This window comes from Sipha flava, unplaced genomic scaffold, assembly GCF_003268045.1.
Source record: "Sipha flava isolate LNK unplaced genomic scaffold, YSA_version1 227_pilon_pilon, whole genome shotgun sequence".
In the NCBI taxonomy this organism is placed as follows: domain Eukaryota; kingdom Metazoa; phylum Arthropoda; class Insecta; order Hemiptera; family Aphididae; genus Sipha; species Sipha flava.
Window position 1 is genome coordinate 615,540 of NW_020272863.1, and position 23,311 is coordinate 638,850.

Consider the following 23,311-nt stretch of genomic DNA (forward strand, 5'->3'; position numbering starts at 1 on the left):
GAGGACGGCGGGAGGAGGACGTATGAAATCGCGTACACATACGGACGCGGTCGTAAATTATTATAATAATAATGATTATTATTATTATTATTATTATTGTTGATGTTAATTAAAACATATATTATAATTTACGCGCGCGGTATTGGCGTCGGCGAGAGGAAAATAACACAAGCGAAGGCAGGACGGACACGCCGCGCTTAATTACGAATGCACATAACGCGGGCGGCGCGGCTGTGTACGTACACTAACCATTGATTATAAATACTATAGTATTTTTTTTTTTTTTTACAATTAATGGCACTACGGAGCACGGCCAAGGTGTGCAATCGTAACTTTGTGCGATTACTGTACGTACATCGATCGGCAAACGTACGCGAGAAACGCGACTTGGACACGGAGGCCGATTAAGCTTATGTACGGCTTTCGGACATGCGTTGCTATACATACGTGAAGCTAAGTGCGAACGTTGTTACGTGGTACATATAAGTTTATTATATTCGCGACGACCCGACTAAAAATAGATCGACTCGGTTGGGTTACGGCCGCTTGCTAATAGAAAACGCAGGCCAAATTCCGCGCAGTAATTGAACGACGACACGTCAACGGTAATATCGAACGCGAGCGCACAATACGCTTATTAAATACATAATATTATTGGTATTGGTCGTACATTATTATTCGATTTTCACATCGCCTTAACAATAATAACTAAGAAAAAAAAAATAGACCATACACGAATAATAATTAAGAGACTGTATTACAGAGTTATAGGTGGTATAGATATTTGAATAATATTAAAACGTATGAACAATAACAAGAATAAAAGAAAAAATATCGGTTAACAGAAAAAAAAATCAACGAAGATAAATCGTGTGATCTACGATGAGACGGGCAATGAAAGACAGATACGAGAGACGGATACGGTCAACGAGCGGGCGGGCGGACATGAGAGAAAAGGCGCCGAAGTGTCGTACCAGATAGTGCATTTACATGATTTCGAAACAACAAAATTACATGTCCATGTCAAAAACACTTCTGGTACGGTCTTCGAGCACCCTCGACAAACGGCTGCGGCGGAGTGGACGTCCCAAGAGGCTAGAGAAGAGAGGAAAAACGAAAATAAAAAACGCACGAGCGAAACAGAAAACGCGAACACGTACACGTATACGCGCACGCACACGAAACGACCGAGCGGAACGGACAACGCACGCGTAACACACGCGCCCGTACACTGACTGCGCGAGAGCCGGGACGACGGGCGAACACGATCGGTCGGTCGGTCTCTGGCGCAAACGACTGAATGAACGAAACAACACGTACTACGAGGCGGCAGAGCTGGTGGGCGCCACAGCCGGAGTGGCCGCGGAACTCAGGAAGGACGACGGCGATGACCAACGTTGCACAATATCGTTAATGCGCGCGCGACGCTCCGTCGTCGATCGAGCCAACGTAATGCAACAACGGCGGCACGGAACGAACGCGAGAAAAAACTGCGGCACGGCAATACATGGGGGCCGTGCGTATTACTCTGTCGGCCGGTCGGGAGAGGCGTGACGGCGCGCGCGTCCTTTTCGCGTAACCATCGGACCTATTGTCCGCACAGGACGTTGAACGACGCGTCTATATGTACGCGCGCGCGCGCGCGCGCCCTAATACCAGCTCAGTATCGTACCCCTCTCCGCTTGCACTCCGTAAGTCCGTCGCCCTGGCGCGGGTGTCAAGCCATAACCTATTGTCGGTGATGTTGTTTTTTTTTCTTTTCTAACTTTTTGGCTCTACTCGAAAAATTTCAAACCGCCCATACACAATCACGTGCGTGATTTCCTAACGCTTGCTTTTCGCGTCCTCTTCCCTCACCACTGTTCTCTAATGCAGTAAGAATTCGAGGCTTTGAAGACGTTCTAAAATTCAAACGTACGACCGATCATTGTTTGGAATATAATATTATAATAATTATAATATACTTGAAGTCACGGAGCGAATCGGGTAACGTGGAACGTATAACGAGTTTTCATCTTTGAATCCCCCCTGCCCTATACCATTTATGTAGCTATGGATCCGTTTCCGACACACGGGCATACATGGGTTCCGAATTATGGTTTGCCATGGATGCATAAACGTTTGACGTGACGTGCGAGAACATGCATCGTACCCACGTAAACGGGTGCACTCAATTTAAATACTCGTTATTAAAATATTACGATGAGTGCCAATAGAAAAATGTGAATCGAGTGAGAAACAGAAGGGGTGCTGAATCAATAGGATTGATACGAGGGTTTACATCTAACGTTCATTTGATCGTTAATTGAAAAAATTATGCTACACGTTGTTTGTATAATATGCTATAAAATAACATTTTTTTCTTCGGTTCATTGGCATCGACTGACGTAAATCATTTTTTTCTCCCTTACTTCTCTCGGTTTGCATAAATTAATGAGTGTGAATTCAATACATCCTAATCGCAGAATGTATAATATGTATGAGACGAAAATCATAAATAAAAATTATGGTCAAAGTACATCGAAAAGTTACGATGGGAAAATCATTTATACGTGTATAAAGTCAAGTAAAAGAATAAATAATCGGACAGTACAAAAAAGTATTCAATGGAGTGTTTTCTTTCCTAACAAAATATATAAATTCTTTATTTTTTGAGTTAACGCATAAATCGCTATGGGAAATAACAATCAAATGTCTAAGTATCTACTATGAGTATGAGTATAACCATCACACCGAATTTGATACTATTTAAAGTACCACGAAGTTCGCCATACAATTTGTAAACCTAATAATAGTATATAATAACTGTGTATTGCATAATTTATAGTGTACGTGTAATTGTGTCGGTAAACGGCGACCAATAAAGAAACTACCGCGGCGGCGAACAAATTATGACTATCGATAGTGGTTTGTAAAGCAATCGGATGTCAAAGAAAAAGTAAATTTTTAAAAATCCAAAAAATCCTCCAAATACATTATTTTATATACAGGGGAAAATTTATTGATAGTTTGTGACTTTAATTTTCGAATTTTTTCTATCGTTTTTTGAATAAAAACGCGGTTAACATCGCAAACTATCCATAAAAAAAAGGTATTTCGTGAAAATAGCTACTAGCCAAAAAATAAAAATTTTAACATCCTCACCAAAATTATAGTAATTTCTATTTTATTTAGTAGTATAATTTAAAAAAATTTTCCTTTTATTTATAAAAATTGATTGTAAATGTATTATATATCTAAAAATATTATCAAATAATAAAGTCCACTTTTAAAGCATAAGTATTAGCTCTGATACATTTATTTCGAAACGATTTTCAGATAATACTTATAATAATTATTTTGATGATCATAATTTTAGTTATTTTAAAAGTCGGACTAAAAGACCTGTTTATATGGGTTCTCAATTATTAAATTGGCATATGCGCAATATAATTCTAATAGTCTGTTTAAATTAGCAACAGTAAACTTTGAAATAACAAACTTTGGCAGCCGATATAAGTGCTATCAATAAACGTCCTAATCGAAACGGACGTGGCCCACTTGGCAAAAGAGTTTAAGTATGCAGCAGCATATATACAATCGACCTACTCTATTAGATTTATATTCACCTGTCTTTTTTTCTTTTGCACAATAGATTTTCTGACAAGCTTTAGCAGTGGCAAAATAAAAAAGAACTAGGGGGAAATGTATACATATACACGTACGCGCGCGCGCACGCACACACACACACACATACAAAAACTTTAGAAGAAGTTCATGGATAGAAGAAGTAAGTGGAAGGGGTTGAAGAGAGAATATATAACATTAAGTACTCGCCGCAATGCACCACTGACCCAGTTCAACCGTGGGGTTTCGTGCCACGCGACTCTTGGCCCTTCTCTAACCATTCTCTCTCTCACAAGTATTTTTAATATTACTACTATTACTATTATGCTTTAACATACAATTCTACGCAAACGTCATTCAGAATCCAGTGGAGGTACGTTTTAATAAGAAAACTTTAAAATCTAGAAACTAAACTTTTAACTTTTTAACAGTATTAGTATGTGACACGTTTCGACAAAAAAATGGTATAATAGTATGAAAAAATCTATGATTTAGGTTATATCAAAGAATTTTTATGCTAGGATGTGTGGTCATATAATATAAATGACAATCGTATTAAATTGAAACCAACAACTTGCGAAATACCTAACTGATATTTATTTTCAAAGTCTATACGGACAAACTTTAATTTTATGGTGAGACGAAGGAAGAGGGGAAACCATATCCAATACGAAAGTTTAATAATTTACCACTCTACAGCTAGTGAACGAGAACATATGAAAGGAACGGTCGTTTCCGGTATCAAGGTCTACATGAAAATCATTTTATGCTGAATTTGCATACACCAAAGCCTCTGAATTGCCTACTCAAAACGCCCTCGACTAAACGTTGTGCAACGAAATCGTCATGTTTTTGCACTTTTATGTTGTTGAGAATACAATAATAAAATAAGGAGCTCTATGTATAAAAAATTATTTTTGGGGAGGTAAGCATTTCCTTTAAAATTATAAAATATCTTACAAAGAATAAATGTATAGATACGTTAAAATTAAAAATCAATGAATTAGTATGTTTATAGCAATATTTCATTATCATTCATGACTTTAAGTATAGCAATAATTAAATAAAATTAGCGATTCAAAATACTAATTAGTATTTCTGTAATATAATTTATTATAAATACATGTATACATACAAAAAATAAAGAATTACTTAAATAATAATCCATAAGCTTGAATACGTACATATAGAATTAATTTCTGAGAAAATGAGACAAATACTTTCACAAAATACCAAAAATCAATGATTTAATATCTACTCGTGTTATACTTTTTTTCAATAACAACTATAATTTTAGTTTCTTAAATTATTATTTAGATTTAAATAATAATATTATTATAATAAATATGATACCATATATAGACCAACAATAACCTTGGCCATTAATAGTTTATGTAATTTGCACAGGACTGAATGACCAATCAAAAGACCTTCACATAACTTAAGTTTATTTGAGTAAATATCAATATAAAATATATAAACAATTGGTAAGACAAAATATTCATTTACCAATTTCTTAATTTGATATTTTCTAATTTTAAAACAAAATATAAATTTAAAATAATAAAATAATAATAAAAAAAAAATTAAAATTAAAAATGATTAAATAGTTAAATAATACTCGTAAATTAATATATAAATTAAAACATACGCTTTACTTAACCTATACAAATAAAAAGTATAATTTTTTTTCAAAATTGTATCCATCATTCATTAACTTTTAATTACAATAACTAATTTTTTTATATCATATTGATTTAAATTATCTTATAATATTTATGTAATTTTTTTTTTTTCAAAGTAGTCTTTTACATTATATTAAATTAACAAAAAAAAACAACGAAAACATTTTTAAATAAGAGAAAATTGTTACACATTTAAAATTAGACGATCTCAGTTATTTTAATTTAGGGCTTTTCTCTGTTGGTTTTATACATTACTGAACAAATTACTTAACGCTATAAATTCAAAACAATTTATTGCTTCGTTCCTGATACACAGTTTTTCATTCCACACATTCCACTAGCCTTTCGGGACAGTCATATAAATATCCTAAATATTTAATTTAAATACAGTTATATATGTAATGAAAAAAATAGGTTTCATTTTTACAAAAATAATTATAAATATAATTTTTAATAGTAAATAACAATAGACGTTTATTTATTGCAAAATCTAAATACTCGTATCTACCATGTGTAAAACTCATTTTTTTCCTAACATAATTTTCGTATATTTTTAATATAATTTTAATTATTATAGAAACAGTCAATTATTTTATAAAAAAATATCAGGAAATGTAATATGAAGATAATAATTTTAATTGACATTTTTTTACTTTAAAAAAGATATATTTTATACAGCTATTAAAAACAAAAGTCAAAAATACTGTTATATTAAGATTTGTAAAAAGTTAATTGGAAATTTAATATCTACGATAATTATAAAGACATTTATAATTTATTTTAATGAAGAATAAGGCTATTATAATTATAATGTATAATAATTTAAATCTAGCCTCATCAAGCTTAGATTATATTGGTAAAGGAAATGTACATAATAAATAAAGGAATATATATTAAAAATGCCAATTAGTCATCTATATGGAGTTAAGCTTGTCACTTGGAGTGAACAGTGAATAGGTAATGATCATAGGTAATTAAATTGAATGTGAAATGTTTAAAAAGTAGTTTTACAAACAACAGTATTATAATATAATATAATTTACAAAATGTATAATTGTTTTTAAAAATCATATTAACATAAAATGAGGATTACTATGAATATTTATTGAAGAAAGCAAAGTATAATAATTGACCATCTGGCAATTAAATATTGTACGTAAAGAATTTTTCTATGATAAAAATGTATTAAAATTTTTAAATTTATACCAAGGAATAGGCATGCAATTTCTTTAAATTAAATTTATTAAAGTAGTTTTGGTATAAATTAACATTAAATTATTAAAATAGCAATTAAATTGTTATAAACATGTAATTGACGTATGTTTGATATTCCATTAGTGACAATTGTAGAAATATTTCTTTTAATAAAATCACTTGACTATAATTAAATAAAAATTAAGTGTTTTTTTTTTTTCCAGGAACTCACAATTACTGCAAACTGTATTATTGACGTATATTAGTTGTACAGTGAGTATGTAACTAGTCAACAACTCTGTTTTGAGGGAATAAACAAATATAGAATAAGTTGTTTTCAAAAATAGTGAAACTTCAATCTAAAAATAGATATAAAATAATTTAAAATTTTCGACAAAATAAAACAATTTACGTAATTTTCGGTATTATTTTATCTGAAACGAATCCGTTAACTTTTAATACAATAAATTGGAAATTAGCATCTTTGAATAGCAGTTATTTTACTAACAATTTTGTGTAAAATGTTACATAAAACGTGACTTATATAAATATATTTATACGTTATCACTAATAATACAATAAAATTAAAATAATTAATACAGAATTCACTCAAATATCAAAATTATTATTAAAAATGTATGAGGGTACCTATAAAACGAATTTGTCTTGGAAAATATAAGTTATAGTCGTTGTTAATTTTCATTAAATTAATAACGCTTGAGACGTTTGTTTTAAATTCATAATGTTTTACAGATTAAAGATAATGATGATAAATTGATTTATTATTTGGAATCATGAACAAAATTTAATCGAACAATAATTTATATTTTGAAAAACGCAACTTAGTTAAAGTTTGAATTTAAAAGAATACGATAAGTACAAAACGATAAATAATTCTGAACCCATCAATGACTACCTTATACACGAATAGATTTACTAGTAATTACAATTTATGAAATTTATTATTTTAGAAAAATATTTTACTTTAGTCAATTCAAAACCCACATTACATATATTGCATTATTTCTAAGCGAAAAATGAATCAGTACTTTTATAATAATTTCATAACAATAACCTAAGAATTTGTCACAGAACGATGTCAAAGTATTATTTCAATGAAAATTAAAGTAATATCATAAATTATTGTACCATATCTTAAATTTAAACTCATTTATTTTTTACTGACCACTGACTATTCATTCAAACCAGGAGTCGGCAGTCTGCGGATCTTTAGGATACGCATTAAAATCGAAATGTTTTTCTTTAGTATGTAAGTCATGTGTATAGTTAAAAAAAAATAGTTGTTCAAAACCAATGCTTAGACCATCATGGTTCTATAACTTTTTAAAAAATATAGCTTCCTCCTATGAAAAGGTTGCCGAACCCGGAAGTATAGTCTTTTTATAAAAAAAAAAAAAAAAATCAACAAAAATTAAAGTGGAATATAAACTGTACAATAAAAACACTATAAAATTTTTGAGTTAAAATATTAATATGAGTTTCATAAACAAGTAAATACAAAACAATATAATCGATGGTATAAATTAAAATTAAACAGTAAAAACCCAATAAAATTGCAATTTATCAGTAATCATATAATATATTTACAGAATATTATAATTGTTTTAAATAACCAAATGGTTAATAGTTATTTATTATTTAAAAATAATCACTTGAATTCGATTGGAGTCTGTTTTACACATGAGTAAGAGTGTATGCATAATAAACACTTGAAAATTAATCGCTGACTGCAACTCGTACCCACACACACACACACACACACACACACATATCCATGTATGCCACTAACCGAATGAGTTAAGATGTCTAACGGTAAATATATTTAATTATAATGTACAGTCAAATAAACCAAGAGCGGAACATTGGCGGCATCGGGCGCATAATAATACGGTACACAAATGCGATACGTATTATTCCAAACTGCTGGTTTCCCAATATTCTTGATGATCATTTAATCGTGGTAATAATTCTAGCCGTTCGCTTGCACATGAAATTCAAACGGGTGAAAAAATTTGACGGAGAAAACGAGCGCGAGCATTGGCGACCGGATACGACACTGAATGTAGAAAATATAACGTTATTAGTTATTCGCTCGTAAACGTCTAAAGACATACGTATATGTAAAAATTAATATCATAAACATCGCGGATTACAATAAAAATATTATACAAGTATAATCCTGAGGAATATAATATTTTTATCGTTTTAATTAATGCGCGCGAAACGTGAGTGTCGGGTCGGAACGCAAAAAAAACAATTTACACACCATTGCGACGGATGATAATGTTATTTTTTTTTATTACACAAGAGATAATAGGGGAAAAAAATAGGTTATAAACGGAAGACGAAAGAGTTCTCACATACGAGCGTCTGATTAATCGTACCACGAAAGATAACTCTTTCAAGTTACAATATCAATGAACACGGAGTATTTTATTGTGACAATGATGACGGGCGTTTCATTTTCGCATTTCATAGCAATATTATTACTCACTGGCAAACTAAACCCATCCAATCGTACGTTACATCGTAGTTATGGCAACGCGTAATAACTTGAGACTGGACCAGAAAATATTAAACATTTTCTAGCTAATATTTATTATACAATATTAAGATTCTTAATGTAAACATAGGTATTGTGTATTATTATAAGAAACGCGTAACACGTCAGTCGGAGACGAACGGATATCGTCAACGAGATATCATAAAATAATATTAACAAAAATAAAAACAAAATACAATTACAATGTCCCATTAACGACAATATTAGATGTATTTTCTATTCTCTATCGCATACGAATATTACATGGTTGTTAAAATTGCACTCGTCTGTCGGTGTACGTTACTAAACATTTTATAAAAACGAGGTCGTCGTCGCCGTTTTCTCGTCCGTAGATATTGTTCTGCGATGAGACTGAGATACCACCAGCTGTGTTCACTCTGATTTCGTCGAATAAAATCGAAACAATATAATGACAAGTTAACACAGCGAGGTTCCCAGTCCCACACAACAGAAGAGTAAAGAAGCGAACTTGAGGAATGTTGTCATCGTCGTCGTCGTCGGTCGGTTACGGTCGTACTGCCAGCGTGATCTGTCGTCGGTTGTCGGCAGCGCGCGTACCGTGTGTTACGCATACACAGATAGCGCTGTATATACCATTTAGGAAGAGGAAAAAAAAACCCGAAAAATAATCCGAGCCAACAACCACACACGATGTACCTAAAACTAAGACTAAAAACACCACTACTACTACTTCTTACTATTTACTATTACCACTACTACTATTATACTCCGAGTACCCACTACAACTGCTACTACTGCTGCTACTACTACTACTACTACTACTACTACTACTACTACTACTATTACTATCGTGACGAGTGCCTACAGCTCTGCTCGGCGAGTTTCGGGGGGGGGGACGTCTTAAAAAACGACGTGCGTTTTGTAATGCGCGCGACGTGTGTCATTATCAAAAGTGCAGAAAAAAACAAATGAATACCTCCACACCGAGTTCCCCGATCGGGGTGACAGCAACAATATTTATGATGATTATTGTTATTACGATTGGTACAATACGAATTGTGAACATCGTGAGCGCGAGGGCTCTAGCGACCGTTTGTTTCGGAAAACCGTATGACGCAATGTGATAAAGCTTCACTGAAAACTGATAGCGTATATTATGATAATTCAGCTCGTCCACTTATTTCTGTTTCGTCGACAACACGCATTCTCATTTCCAGTCGGCGGCCCTGTGCGCGCGAGTCTTAGCGACATTTTATCGTTCGGTATTGCGTGCTGCGCTTCGCACGCACAGTCGAAACGCGTTTATTGTTTTTTTACTGTTATCATGTAATACGTAATCGATTGCCATAGGTTATATATGCATTGTACTCACAGTTTGTTTTTGTGCGACTCTTTCACCTTGTCGTCGCCGTCGATGCGATAAATCTTCCCGTACATCACGTACTCGAAACTGTCGGCCCGACAACCGTTCTGATCCATTTCGATGGGATTCCAATCACCCGCGTCCGGCTGTCCGTCCTCGCGTAACGTCGTGGCCAACACCAGTCGAAATTTATCACCTGAAACGGCAACAAATAAGCGATTTTTACCGCTGTTTCATTAACATAACATCATAATTAATTACGCATGCACAGTGTACACACAATTGAGATCTCCCATACGTAATTTTGGTTTTTTTTTCCTTCGTCTCCTCGTGTATTTAAATAGTATCCAAGTTTCCCGAAGACCGAATTTTTTTTTCGGCCCGACCGCTTATTTAAGCAGAAGCATATGCTCGCTACGAAACCGGTCGGATGGAAATAAAAAAAAAAACTCCCGAGATCGTACCACGAAACCGGTTCGACTTTTTTTTCTCTTCTTTATATATATATTTATTCTCTTCACTATAGCACATTTTATGATTAGATATCTATATGCGCTCGTTCTCTGTACCAATAATATTAGGCAATGCTAATATTTTAGGATATTCTCTCATGCGCTAATACTTCTCTTTCTCCATGTCAAACGTTAATCAATTCGCGTTGCATTGCACATTAAGTATTCATGTACAGTTAGTTAGCCCACTACCCTAGTGCGTGTTTGTGAAATCTAATAGACTGTTGGAATTCGAGTATTTCACTACCTCATCGTATAGTATGGTTTCAAATAATAAAAACCAAAAAAAAAATAAGTAAAACGATACTGCCAATCCAACGTTACGTCTAACCCAACTTGTAGCACATATTTTTATGTCGCCATATTTTTGAAACTTGAAAATAACATAAAACTATTATAAGATGGTTGTACGATATAGAAATGAATTACTGCATTAGTTGGAATAGGTTTAATACAATAAGAAATATTTAATATTTATAAAAACCCAGATCGATTTACTTTGTTGTTTATGATTAAACAAATTTAGTAGGAAATTTAATTTGAATAATACATACAGACAAGTGTATTTCATTCTTAAATTTCTTACGAATAACAACTTATTAATACAACCAAAACCGATTTCAATACAAATAAAAATATTTGAATCATATTTTTCGTATTGTAATTCATTTCAATGATTAATATTAAATTATATTAGTCTCTATTCGTTATGTGATTTATAGAAAAACTTCAAACTTAAACATAAATTATAAATACATACTTAAAAAACCACTTTTATAACTTTAGTTTATATAGTTATTATTTATTTTGTCACGCAGAGCTTTGATCATCATTATATCTATACATATTTATTCACTAATATAGAATTAAATTCTTTAAAGAAAACTGGTTTTTGGACATTTTTTTTTTTAGTAAACTTGGTCAAAACCATTATTTTGTTTAGATTTTTACATAGTTTTTGAATATTAAGATGTTATTACTACTTTATACCAAAAAAAAAAAAAAAAGTAGTGCAGATAAAATCTAAGAAAATTAAATTATAAGTAAAGGTTTGGTATATATAATATATATACAAAATAGTAAATATATATATTATATATATTTACTACTATGCAGTGTGAAATAACCTAATAATACATTATGTACATTGATTTTTCGATTCATTTTTCAGAAAATATTTATTTGTAACATTTTACTTAGTTTTAAACGACTAATATTTTAATTATATTTTAAATTAAATCTAAATATAATGACCACGCTTTTTTTCAATCCTTGTTTCAAACCCATAACTGATCCAACAATCATAATTTATATTGGTAGTATTTACACTATCTATAATGTCTACTTTGATACTTACTCTTTACTTAGGTCTTTATGATTTTATCTTATACTCTAACCACATCTTATTTAATTATACCTTTCTCCTTACTTAATTTATTCATACCCAAAAATTATATTAATATTATAAAAAGCAGAGAACCTAAATGCATAAAACATTGGCTTAACTTTGAAAGTTAAATAAATTATTCAGGAATAGTTTTTGATTGAAATGAAGGGTAGATAAATTGAGGTCAGCTATTGAAATCAATATTTCATGTTGTTTTTAATAAAATATTATTAGAAAAAAAAACGGAAGTAAAAACATTTCAATTAATAGAAATATAAAGTATGACTATATTAGTGGTTCCCAAACTTTTTTAGTTCACGCATCTCCAAACAAAAAAAATTAATCTCTCATAAATAAATAAAACAACATTTTTTTATTATTTTAATAAAAACAAATTACCTTCGATCTAAAAATAAATATATAATAGTGTATTAAATACAATATAAATATTTGCATTGCAATTCCCTCAATAAGTGCTTACGCCACCCAATGGACGCTCTCCTCACAGTTTAGGAATGACTGGACTATATTGACTATATTGTATTAAGTATAATTATCTAAAATATTTTCAGTGTTATAATTTCACTCAGTATTTAGTGATGATATACAATAAATTAATAATGATAAGAATATGATAATAATTTATTATTATAACTTATAAGAATAATAAATAAATAATAAAACCACAGATGAAGTAATAAAATTTTTTTCTTCAATTAATTGTTTACGAACCAAATAGAATTTTGTAATGTTTTATCATTAAATAATATAATAAATAACGCAGTCAAAGGTCATAGAAAATATAATATATTTCACTATAAAATAATTATAAACAAGTACTTATTAATATATAAAGCTATAAATAATATGAATTAATAATTCGTTGGATCAAATTATTTTTAATGATAAATGCGTATTACTATTGAAAGTGTTATTTTTTTAAAAAATAAATCATTAGTGAAAGAATTGAGTAGAAATACGAAAATAACATTAATTGTTAACCAGGTATGTATAGTAGTAACATTTAAACAAACAAAATATCTAGAATAATACCTATCAAAAATCTATATAACATAGACATGCTCTTTCTTTAGAAATATTATTCATTTTCGACAACAAATTATGAAATATTTGAGCAGGGTTTTGTTACACAGCGAATCAATAATAAACATTTCTGCGAATCGAAATGCTACGTTTTCGTAAGTCTTTATTATTATTTCAACACATACAGTGCCAGCGGTTTACCAACAGTTTCTAACAACCGACCGCACTACGGTTATACATAAATAATGGTTTTCGTTTGCCGATTATTATGCTTAGACCGTGCAGTGTCGGTGTTTTCGCAAGAAATTTCATTGTGATACAAAAGGTAGCGAATATACACGCCCTAGTTAAACTGAAAAAAAAACTTCAAGTCACGAGAGAGGAGCCCCCGACGGTGCGGACACGTTCAGTATTGTATAATTTGTAATAATTTACTCTTAATAATTTATACACATACACACGTATATATTTACATAAACTATTCAGGAAAAAAAAAACAGAAAAATTAGCACTCATTTATTTAGTTCCATAAAGTTTATCCGTTGAACAAATTATTTTTATTTATACGCAATTTGAAGTAATGACTGCACTAAAAATCGACGTAAAAAATCGAATGTCGAACCAAAATTTAAGTACGGTTGTTGTCATATTGGTTATAACTTCTTATAACTGAAATATCCGATGAACCATATAAGCTACGTTTAGGCGAGTCAAAAAGTGCGTCATTATTTCGAGGGACAAAGCCAATGCCATGCAAATCGATATCAATATACACAGACACTTTCGGAAAAATATTCTGCTCCGGAACAAGAAATGTGAGTCGAACAAGAGGAACATTTTAAGGTTACGGCAAACGGTAAAATTGTGTGATGTGTTGACTAAAAAAAAACCCATCAGAGGAAAATGTCCGACGCTTTAAAATAAAATTTAATCGTTTTGTATGCATTGTAACAGATGGACATCTTTCGGATCGTGATGTATGTATAAATACGCAGTGGTTTATTATTGACGTACAATATACGAAACGTAATTGTAAAGCGGACGTAGGTGGCGGACGAAGGAGGAGTGGGTGAACTCGCGAATTTTCTAACGCGGAGCAGCGAAGTACGAGGCGACCGGCAGCGCACCAAGCGACCGAGTGTCCCCCCGTTGTGGAGGGGGAGAGGACGGCCGGCGGGTACACGAGTGTTATATACATGTATGTACGGACGGAGGGGAAGTGTTCGCGCGTTGTGCGACGACTACGACGACAACGTTCTATTATGTACAACCTTGGCACTGAGAACCGCCCGTGTGCCACTATAACCTTGGCATTGAAATTGACGACGAGCGGAGCGGGCGGGCTGGAGTACATTTGAAATTGCGAATTGCGATGGAAACCGCCGGACGACGTGGTGCGGTCGAAGCGCGCGGGATGGTGGGTTGGCGACGCGGCGGGTCGCGAATGGGTCGTCGTTTCGTCGGTGGTGACGGGCAGAGGAGGTGGTGGGGGCGCGCGATCGGACCGGCGCGCCAGAGACCTGACACACTACGCCGGGTGTTGCGTCATTCCGCCGACCGCCGCCGATGTACGTGCGCACGCTTGGGCTAAGGGCGGGCGAAAATAGGGGAGAGGGGCTAGGGGAGCAGTCGGGAAAATGTGTGAGGGAAAGGGGCCTGCGAATCGATCCGATGGTGTGTGCGACGCACACTGTACCATTAAGCAGCTGACGGCGGCGGCAACCTTGGATAATGTTATTTTTCTTTCAAACGAGGGACTCGCCGTCGCGCGAAAAAAAGAAACGCACAGCGGACAGTCCCCCTCACACACACATACACTCAAAAACAACCGTTTCAATTATAAGAACGCAAGAGTTTTGGACGTTGTGGACTCTTAATATCATTACATATCGTTTAGACTTTTGCCACCGCGGGCCGAACGAAATAAAATTTGTATTTTACTGTTTGAGTACATTCGTAACACGGCGACTCGTATAATATAAATATATTATAATACAACGGTTTCATAGGGTCGAAATAATTTTTCTTTACTTCAGTTTCGTACCGAATTACTGCACACACATTTGTATTCGAACGTATGGTAAGTAGGCACGTAAGCAACGTATGAGTAGTACCAACTGCGTGGGTGTATGGCGAAAACGACCGTATGTGTATACGCAAATCTTAGATAAATAATAGTATACAAACATGCGCTGGTGTATACGTATATGACGACAATATCACAAAAATTGTGTACGTCACGTAATGTACACGTAAACGTATATGTTGTACGACACGCGGAATATTTAAAGGAACCGCGGTTGCGATGGGCACGCAGACAAATATTCGCAAAACATGTGAATTTTGGCAACGGTACAGTTTTGCAATTGGACCAGAATCATGTAAAACTTAAAAATTTTATTTTTGGTTTCCAATTTAATAGCAAGTGCGAGGTTAGTTGTTTACTGTATAAAAAAAAAAAGGATCGCTCAATGATGTCGAAAAACTAATGACAACTTGTGAAAACGGAAATACTGCAGCGGTTAAACAATTTGTTGTTGTTTTATCGTTATAATGTGTTCTTATGATCAAATAATGTAAATAATCTAGAATTCTGCACACATAGCAGCGTACTTTTCATCTGCAATTGTTTGAATTATTCATATTTGACAATTATAAATCATCGCTCCTGAAGACCTCTTTATAGTTTTATACAGTAATAAACTCAAGCGCAGAGTAACATTAAACACTTCAAATTGCAATGAAAAATGTTATTTTTAAATTTAAAACTGTTTGATTTCATATTATTTGTATAAACATTTTTATTCATCGTTATTATTCATAAAAAATATTATTTTAACTACCATTTATGTGCAATCGACTATATTTATAAATTATAATGATTGTCATAAAAAATATGTACATCCATGAATACATATTTATATAAATGTGATTTCCAACGTTAGCAAAAATGAAATAAAATAACTAATATGATATTTTATTAATCTATCAGCATACCAAACAAATAACTTGGTTCATAAATTAGACGAATTTGCAAAAATTACCAAATCAATGGACTCGGTTAATGTATAGATAATACACATAGTATAAATTATAGAGTTCAAAATATATAAACACATTAATAAATAGAACAATACAAACTTAAAATTGCAAATAAAACAGCGTTCTAAATCATTCGAAACAACAGATACTAATGAAGTTGCATCCAATAAAATTGTAATATTGTAAATATTTAAAAAAAAATGCTTTAAACCATAAGAAGCGATAAATTTGTTTTTATCTTTTAAATTAATAATTTATGCGTTTCAAACCGTTTCGTGTGAAAAATAATAGTCTATGTCGGCAAAAATCAGAGATGTACGTGAATAAAGCCAATTATTATTATTATTTGTGGTCTCGTGGTGGTCGAGCCGTCGTCAAGGGGATTTTATATAAGCGCGGGATAATGATTTATTTTCGGTATAAATCGGATAATCGGAAAGAAATTTTGGCAGTTGAAATTCCTTTAAGTATTTTCATATACACGCACACACATAAATATATATATAAACATATACATTAATCTTAATGTATAAATTAAGAGGGAAAGAGAAGTATTATTAAATCGTCACACGAACATCTGCTATGCGATGCGCGTGTACGCAATCCGATCGTTACGGATAAAAATTGAAAACGAAAAAGCAACACCTCACGAGCACAACACGTCGTACGCAGTAATAATAAAAAAAAACATATGTTACAAACGATGATCGCACGTCGGAGACATATATCGTTGGTCAAGTGTGTACGGGATGATAACAATGCAATACGAATAGTTCGGCGTACGCGTGTACCGCAACGTATGCAAAACGCTGATTGTCGCGTGACGATATGGTCAGCGAGTATCATCGAAAAATGCGCGTAAATAATAATGATAATACGTATATTATCTGGCGGCAGAAAGATACGTTTCGTGTACTGTACACGACGTGTACGTTATGAAATCCGGACGCGAACACGAGCATATTTTCCAACACAGGTAACGGAGTATTTTCGTCGCGGTAGGCGTGTTCCCTCGGAGTGTACCGATCGCGCGAACGAAATCCTAATACGATTTAATGTGCTAATACGCTTGTAATAACGCGTACAACATCGATGTGTGTTCTAATGCCAGTCAAACATTCAATTTAGATTTATTTAATTTTTTTTCACGTTGCACCCTTATTTCTAAACGCAATACAACTATTGTACATTATTATTATTATTACCGTAAACTGGTTGATCGCGCGCACTTTGTTGACGGTGGTCATGATGATAAGCGTCGGGCGGCCGGAGGTGATGTTATATTGTTGCAGAAAAAAAAAAGATCCGCTCTCTCCGGTGACGACGATGGTCAATGATGTACAACAACGGCGGCACGGCACACGACTCCACGACAATGCGGTAGGTTTTCGAAAATCCCGCGTGCGCGGATAACAACGTACGTGTCGAAAACTTTCGCGTCAACCCATTCGAGGCCTCCCGTTCAGCGGCGCACACGCACGTTTTGCCAAATAAACGGGGGAGCGGGCGGGCGTAGGAGTACTCTAGGCGCCCCGGTTGCTGCCGCCATATCGGCCGCCGCTGCCGCCGCCGTCGACGACGACGACTTGGGCGATGTTCGGCGGACGCGCGTGCGCGAAAACTGAGTGACCTCTCTTTCTCTCACTGCCGCTTGATGTCTCGTCCACGTACCTATTACGTTCACTCTCCCTCTCTCTCTTGCTCTCGCACGCACAACACCGGCGTTTACGCCATAACGCCACCGGCTACGGAGATGAGAATGTTAGCGGTACGCGCACGTATATTTGAAATACTGTAACACTGCTGTGACGTGACCATACGACATTTACGCATTATTCACACGAAATGTACGCGAATCAAAGTCCAAACATTGCAATCTTGTCGTCGCGGGGAAGCGCGAAAATCCCGGGTCCGAACCGTACAGTATCGAACAACGGATACGTTATTTTACGGTCGAATGTACACTGCTGAACGTTTGCGTGCATCGCGCGCGAGACAACGCGGACCGGGACAGTACGTTTCGGAATTCGGTCTTTTCGCAGTGTTTTGCAATCGTTTCGTAACGGTACACAACGCACCCGAATATATCCTTTTATTGAGTTATTCCTGCAGCAATCAATCGACCGTGACGTATTCATTACAACGTATCGCTGGGACGTACACATCGTACAGCGCATGACGCATACGATAATGCCAATGCAAGACTGCAGTTTAATCAAATATTTAAAACTGTTGCAATCGCGCATATTGTACGTGTATATTAATTAAAACTACAGTGTATCTGCGCGTCATAAATTCGAACTAGTTGAAAATATTATTACAACCAACGTTCAATTATTCGTACGGCGTATTTGCGCGCGAAGCGAAGAGCCGAGGTCTGTGGAAATCGATTCCCTCCCGTTGAGCTGTATCTATGTACACACATATGAATATAAATACATGTTAATTGTTATCGAGAATAATATGATTATAATTGCAACAGCCTTTGAGAAATCTAAATTATCACGCGTAGCTTAAATATTGCGGCACGACTACTTTTTCTCTCCTATATCAATCTGTAACTGGTTGAATTGTACACATAGCACATACATAACAACCAACAGATTGTTGTGGATACGCAAATGGACAGCATATTTTAATTTTTCTCGTAAGAGAAAATTTTAATTGAATATACTAGTGGTAAACAGATCTATAAATGTATATTAATTACTTCAAAAGAACCTTAAAAACAATATAAAAAGTATACGTGGAAACGTTGTTAAGCACACTCACCCAAATCCATCGGATAAATCCACGAGTTGATATCCAAGATCAATTCCATTTTGAACGATTCGCTCTCGCAATGCAAACGGCTCACTGAAATACCACAAAAACGATATTTATCAATATTGATACGATAGGAGGTATTGCTAAACGCAGCGTAATAACACTGTTAAATCGGTCGCCGTGATGCACAATAATATAGGCAAGCAGTAATGTTTTATAAATACAAATACATACGCCAAATACATTGTTTTTATTTTCATTCACTAATGGAGTATATATATATATATTGAAACACTTGTATAATATTAGTTAATAATAAATTTACATAGATATTAAGTATATATATTATATATGCATTTTAAATATAATAGGTCAGCTTCTTAAATTCAAGTCCATCTGAAAGGAAAGAGAAAATACAAATAGGTTATCGCGAAATGATAGAGCAAATATTTCTACTAAAAAAAAAAAAAAATAATAAAATAAAATTACCGTAATGAATAATTGTATGAAAATAAAAACAATATTTTAAAGAGCACGTTATATGTTATTCGGCGGCAACTCCTAGTATGACGCGTTTTACGAGTTTTAATAAAATTAAAAAGCTCCCGTGGAAATATAGTCAACGTGCAGACAGCTATATAACTTAATACCAACATAGAGGTGACAAAAACTATTTAATTTCAATAAAAAGCCATGAGAAATAATAAAAGTTTCTTGTAATACTAGAAATATACATAACACAAGTAAATAAAATCTATAACAAATTTAATAAAATAAAAACATACTTAACCGTTTTGAATTCAAAAACATAAATTATGATTTTGATAAAAACTTTTAGTTATAGATTTGTTAAAGAATACAAATAATCTAATATGTAATACCCTATAATATGTCAACAACAGTTTGGACTTTATGTCAGAAATTGATAATAATTATAGTTTTTTTAGCATGTATATAAACATAATATTTTTGAATCTTTTTGTACTTCATCTTCGATAAGACGCTGTAAACATACAACCCAATCACGGCAAAAAACTATCCAACTCAAAAATAATTGAATTCACAAATTACACATGGGTATGTATGATGTATACGTGTGTATGTGCGTGCGCATTTATACTTTGTACAATAAGTAAATTTGTGCAGTCAATATGTTAAAATACTTGATAATGGAATGTCCTTAAGTTTATGTGAAAGCTATTTTGACCGATACAGTATTTAATCGAACAAAGATGACGCATTTTTGTTTGGCAGCATCATGTAGGAAACGATACCACTGCACAAAATGTCAGACTCCGTAAATTTATTTACAACATAAGTGAGAGAAGCCCGTATATGAATGTTAAAATATAAAAAAAGAACAGAAAATAAATATAATTAACTCGTTTGCGTTTTAAATACGACGTTTATGGACTTGAAAAATAAGTGCTCGATATTTCATTATTGTAGCGAATAATCAAAAACGTTTAGTTAGAATATATATTATAATATTGTATTAATAATAATTCAGCACGATAACAACTGTCTGTAAACAATGGTATGTGATCATGCATTTCGGCTCTTATATAATATTACACTAAACACGCATAATATATTTAATATCATTGTGCACACACAAGTGTGAGGCATGTGTGTAGAGTAAATGAATTCGGTCGGAGAGTTTAAAAAAAACAAAATGGCTGACAAACTCGTAAAAATCATTATTTTTAACTAATTATTATTTTTATTAAATCGCATTGCGGTTTTTTGTCACTCAAATACTCGGAACACATCTTTACGTGAGTTTCATATACATACGAAATACACAAGATAACTGAGTAAAATAGTAAATCTTTTTTAATGGATATTCAAAAGACTTTCTTTGTAATTCATAATGTGGTTTGTAACAGTAAAAAAGAACCTTAACAGATTCAATGTTTCAATAATGAAACACCAATACACATTTAATTATTTTAAGACAAACATTTTGTTCGAAAACATTAAAAAGGTAAGGTCAGTAAAAAATAAAAAATTAAAATTCTATAAGCATTTAAATGTTTATAATTGGTAATTCAGTATTTTATAACATACTTATGCGAGAATTTGCAATGATGGTATTGAATCGATTAGATTTTAAAATTAAAAGTTAACTTAACATATGATTAATAAAAAGTATATTTAAACTATCACACAGACTTTTGAAACATGTATATTAATTATTTAAATTTCATTTACGGTTTTTGTTTTAATTTATTGAATAACTGAGAGATTTGGTTCGCTGGATTCGTTTCAACGTTTAAATACAAATACTCGAACAACAAACAAAAAACAAAATTATTTAAACTTAAATTACGTATTTCCGGCAAATAATTTAAATAAGATTTCATTTCAGTAATACGTAGACGAAATTTAAAATTATTATAATGTAATGAATTCCACGAATGGCGGAACGTATTATTATGTCCATGTTACCTTACCAATTGTAGAATACAAGTTCATCTTTCAACATAATTTTTCATCGTGTTGGAGATAAAAATAGAATAAATAAATAAAAAAGTAAATAATATCCAGCTTTAAAATTGTTTAAGTGATAGAAGTTATAAAAATAATATTAATCCAACACAAAAACACGACTTATGGCTCATGTGATACCACCATACAATCAACTAAAGTCAAATTAAATCATACAATTATACATAGTTATAGAAATACTTCAGCTGTAATTAAAACATTAAATTATATTATTACATAAACAATAATTATAATTTAAAATAGTAACCGACTAATATATACTACTTTATTATAATAAATTAATAATATTTTTAAAACACGTAAAATAGTAATTTTCAATATGGGTACTATAAACCAAATTTATAATACAAGTATCAATTTTTAACTTTTTAAGTTTAATTGGAACAATATTAGATTTCATATTAGTCTTACATTATAGTTATACATCTTTGAGATTCAAAAAACTCAATCATATTAAAAATTACTCAAAACGATATCCTTGGATTCATTAAAACATAACTGTAAACATATTTTCAAAATGTGTTAAACATTGATATGTAACTTTACAAGAATGGTATATACTACTTTAAATATAAGTATTTCATTTTAATCAATTTCCAATTTATAGAAGGGCTATTGGCATTTTTGGAGCTTTCCTTCTACCGGAAAAAAATTACATAGTATAATATAATATATTACTTCGATTACATTGAAATATAGTAAAATAATGATACTCAAAATTATAAAATCAGTAGTAGGTATTGAAAATTTTTTAAAATATATATACTTTCCCTAGCAAAAGAAAATTATATGAATGTCTTTTTCGATTTTATTCGTTAAAATATGTTATTGTTAAGTTGCTTATTTTACCACGAATAATACTTGCTTTATAAATTACAACTAGCATAAAACGTAAACAATAATATATAGAATAATATCTTATCTAAATTGTTGTAGTACCAATAATACTTACACTTCACTTTATACTATTTCGCTACATCGCAAATAAAACTTTGACGAAGAACTTAAAATATAATTTAACATACAACATACAGCTCATTAATATAGGTTCAAAATATAAGAATAATATGTTCCTATACAACATATCTTAACAGAGATTAATTAATTTAGACCAGCTAGCTTGTATTATCAATAATAAAAATAATTAAACCAAGTACAACTTGCTGTAGGAGTATTTTATAAAAGTTACCATATTATAATATAAATATTGTAACTATTTTTCTATTACACAATATTTATATTATATATAGATGCTAATTATTACAACTGTATATGAGACATCAATATTTGTCTTAAGCAATGTATATTTATTGCTTAAAATAAATTAAAAAACAGGATTATGATTAATGTTCTAAAATGAAAGTAATATGTTGATACTAAAATGAATAGTTAAAATATGATCTCATCTCAATGATTTTGTTTTGATTATTTTAAATGACTATATTACCTGATGACATTTCTACGGAGTTCCATCATAGTACAAAGAAAAATAATTTAAAATACAAATACAATGATTTATTTTTAGAAAAAAAAAAACTGTTAAAAATGAAGAAAAAAGTTCTAATTTAAAGTTACTCAGGAAGACTACCGATGTCCGTTGACACTTGTGGCCTTGCTGAATGAGACTTCGATCCGATGAGCAAGTACGCGCCTTAG

The 23,311-nt window shown here is 32.1% G+C and overlaps 1 protein-coding gene across 2 annotated transcripts in view; it reads right to left on the reverse strand.

The window, feature by feature from the left end:
* LOC112683481 (DNA-directed RNA polymerases I, II, and III subunit RPABC3) overlaps positions 1-23,311 on the reverse strand; it is a 53,525-nt gene that overhangs the window by 8,114 nt on the left and 22,100 nt on the right. The window contains exons 1-3 of one of the 2 annotated variants that reach the window (XM_025554536.1): positions 23,103-23,245; positions 19,151-19,234; positions 10,403-10,589 (exon numbers count right to left, since the gene is read on the reverse strand). In XM_025554536.1, coding sequence (XP_025410321.1) covers positions 10,403-10,589; positions 19,151-19,234; positions 23,103-23,112 — 281 coding nt within the window. In that variant the 5' untranslated portion in view covers positions 23,113-23,245. Of the gene's footprint in view, positions 1-10,402; positions 10,590-19,150; positions 19,235-23,102; positions 23,246-23,311 lie in introns of those variants that run through there. The other variant, XM_025554535.1, reaches the window with a different exon arrangement.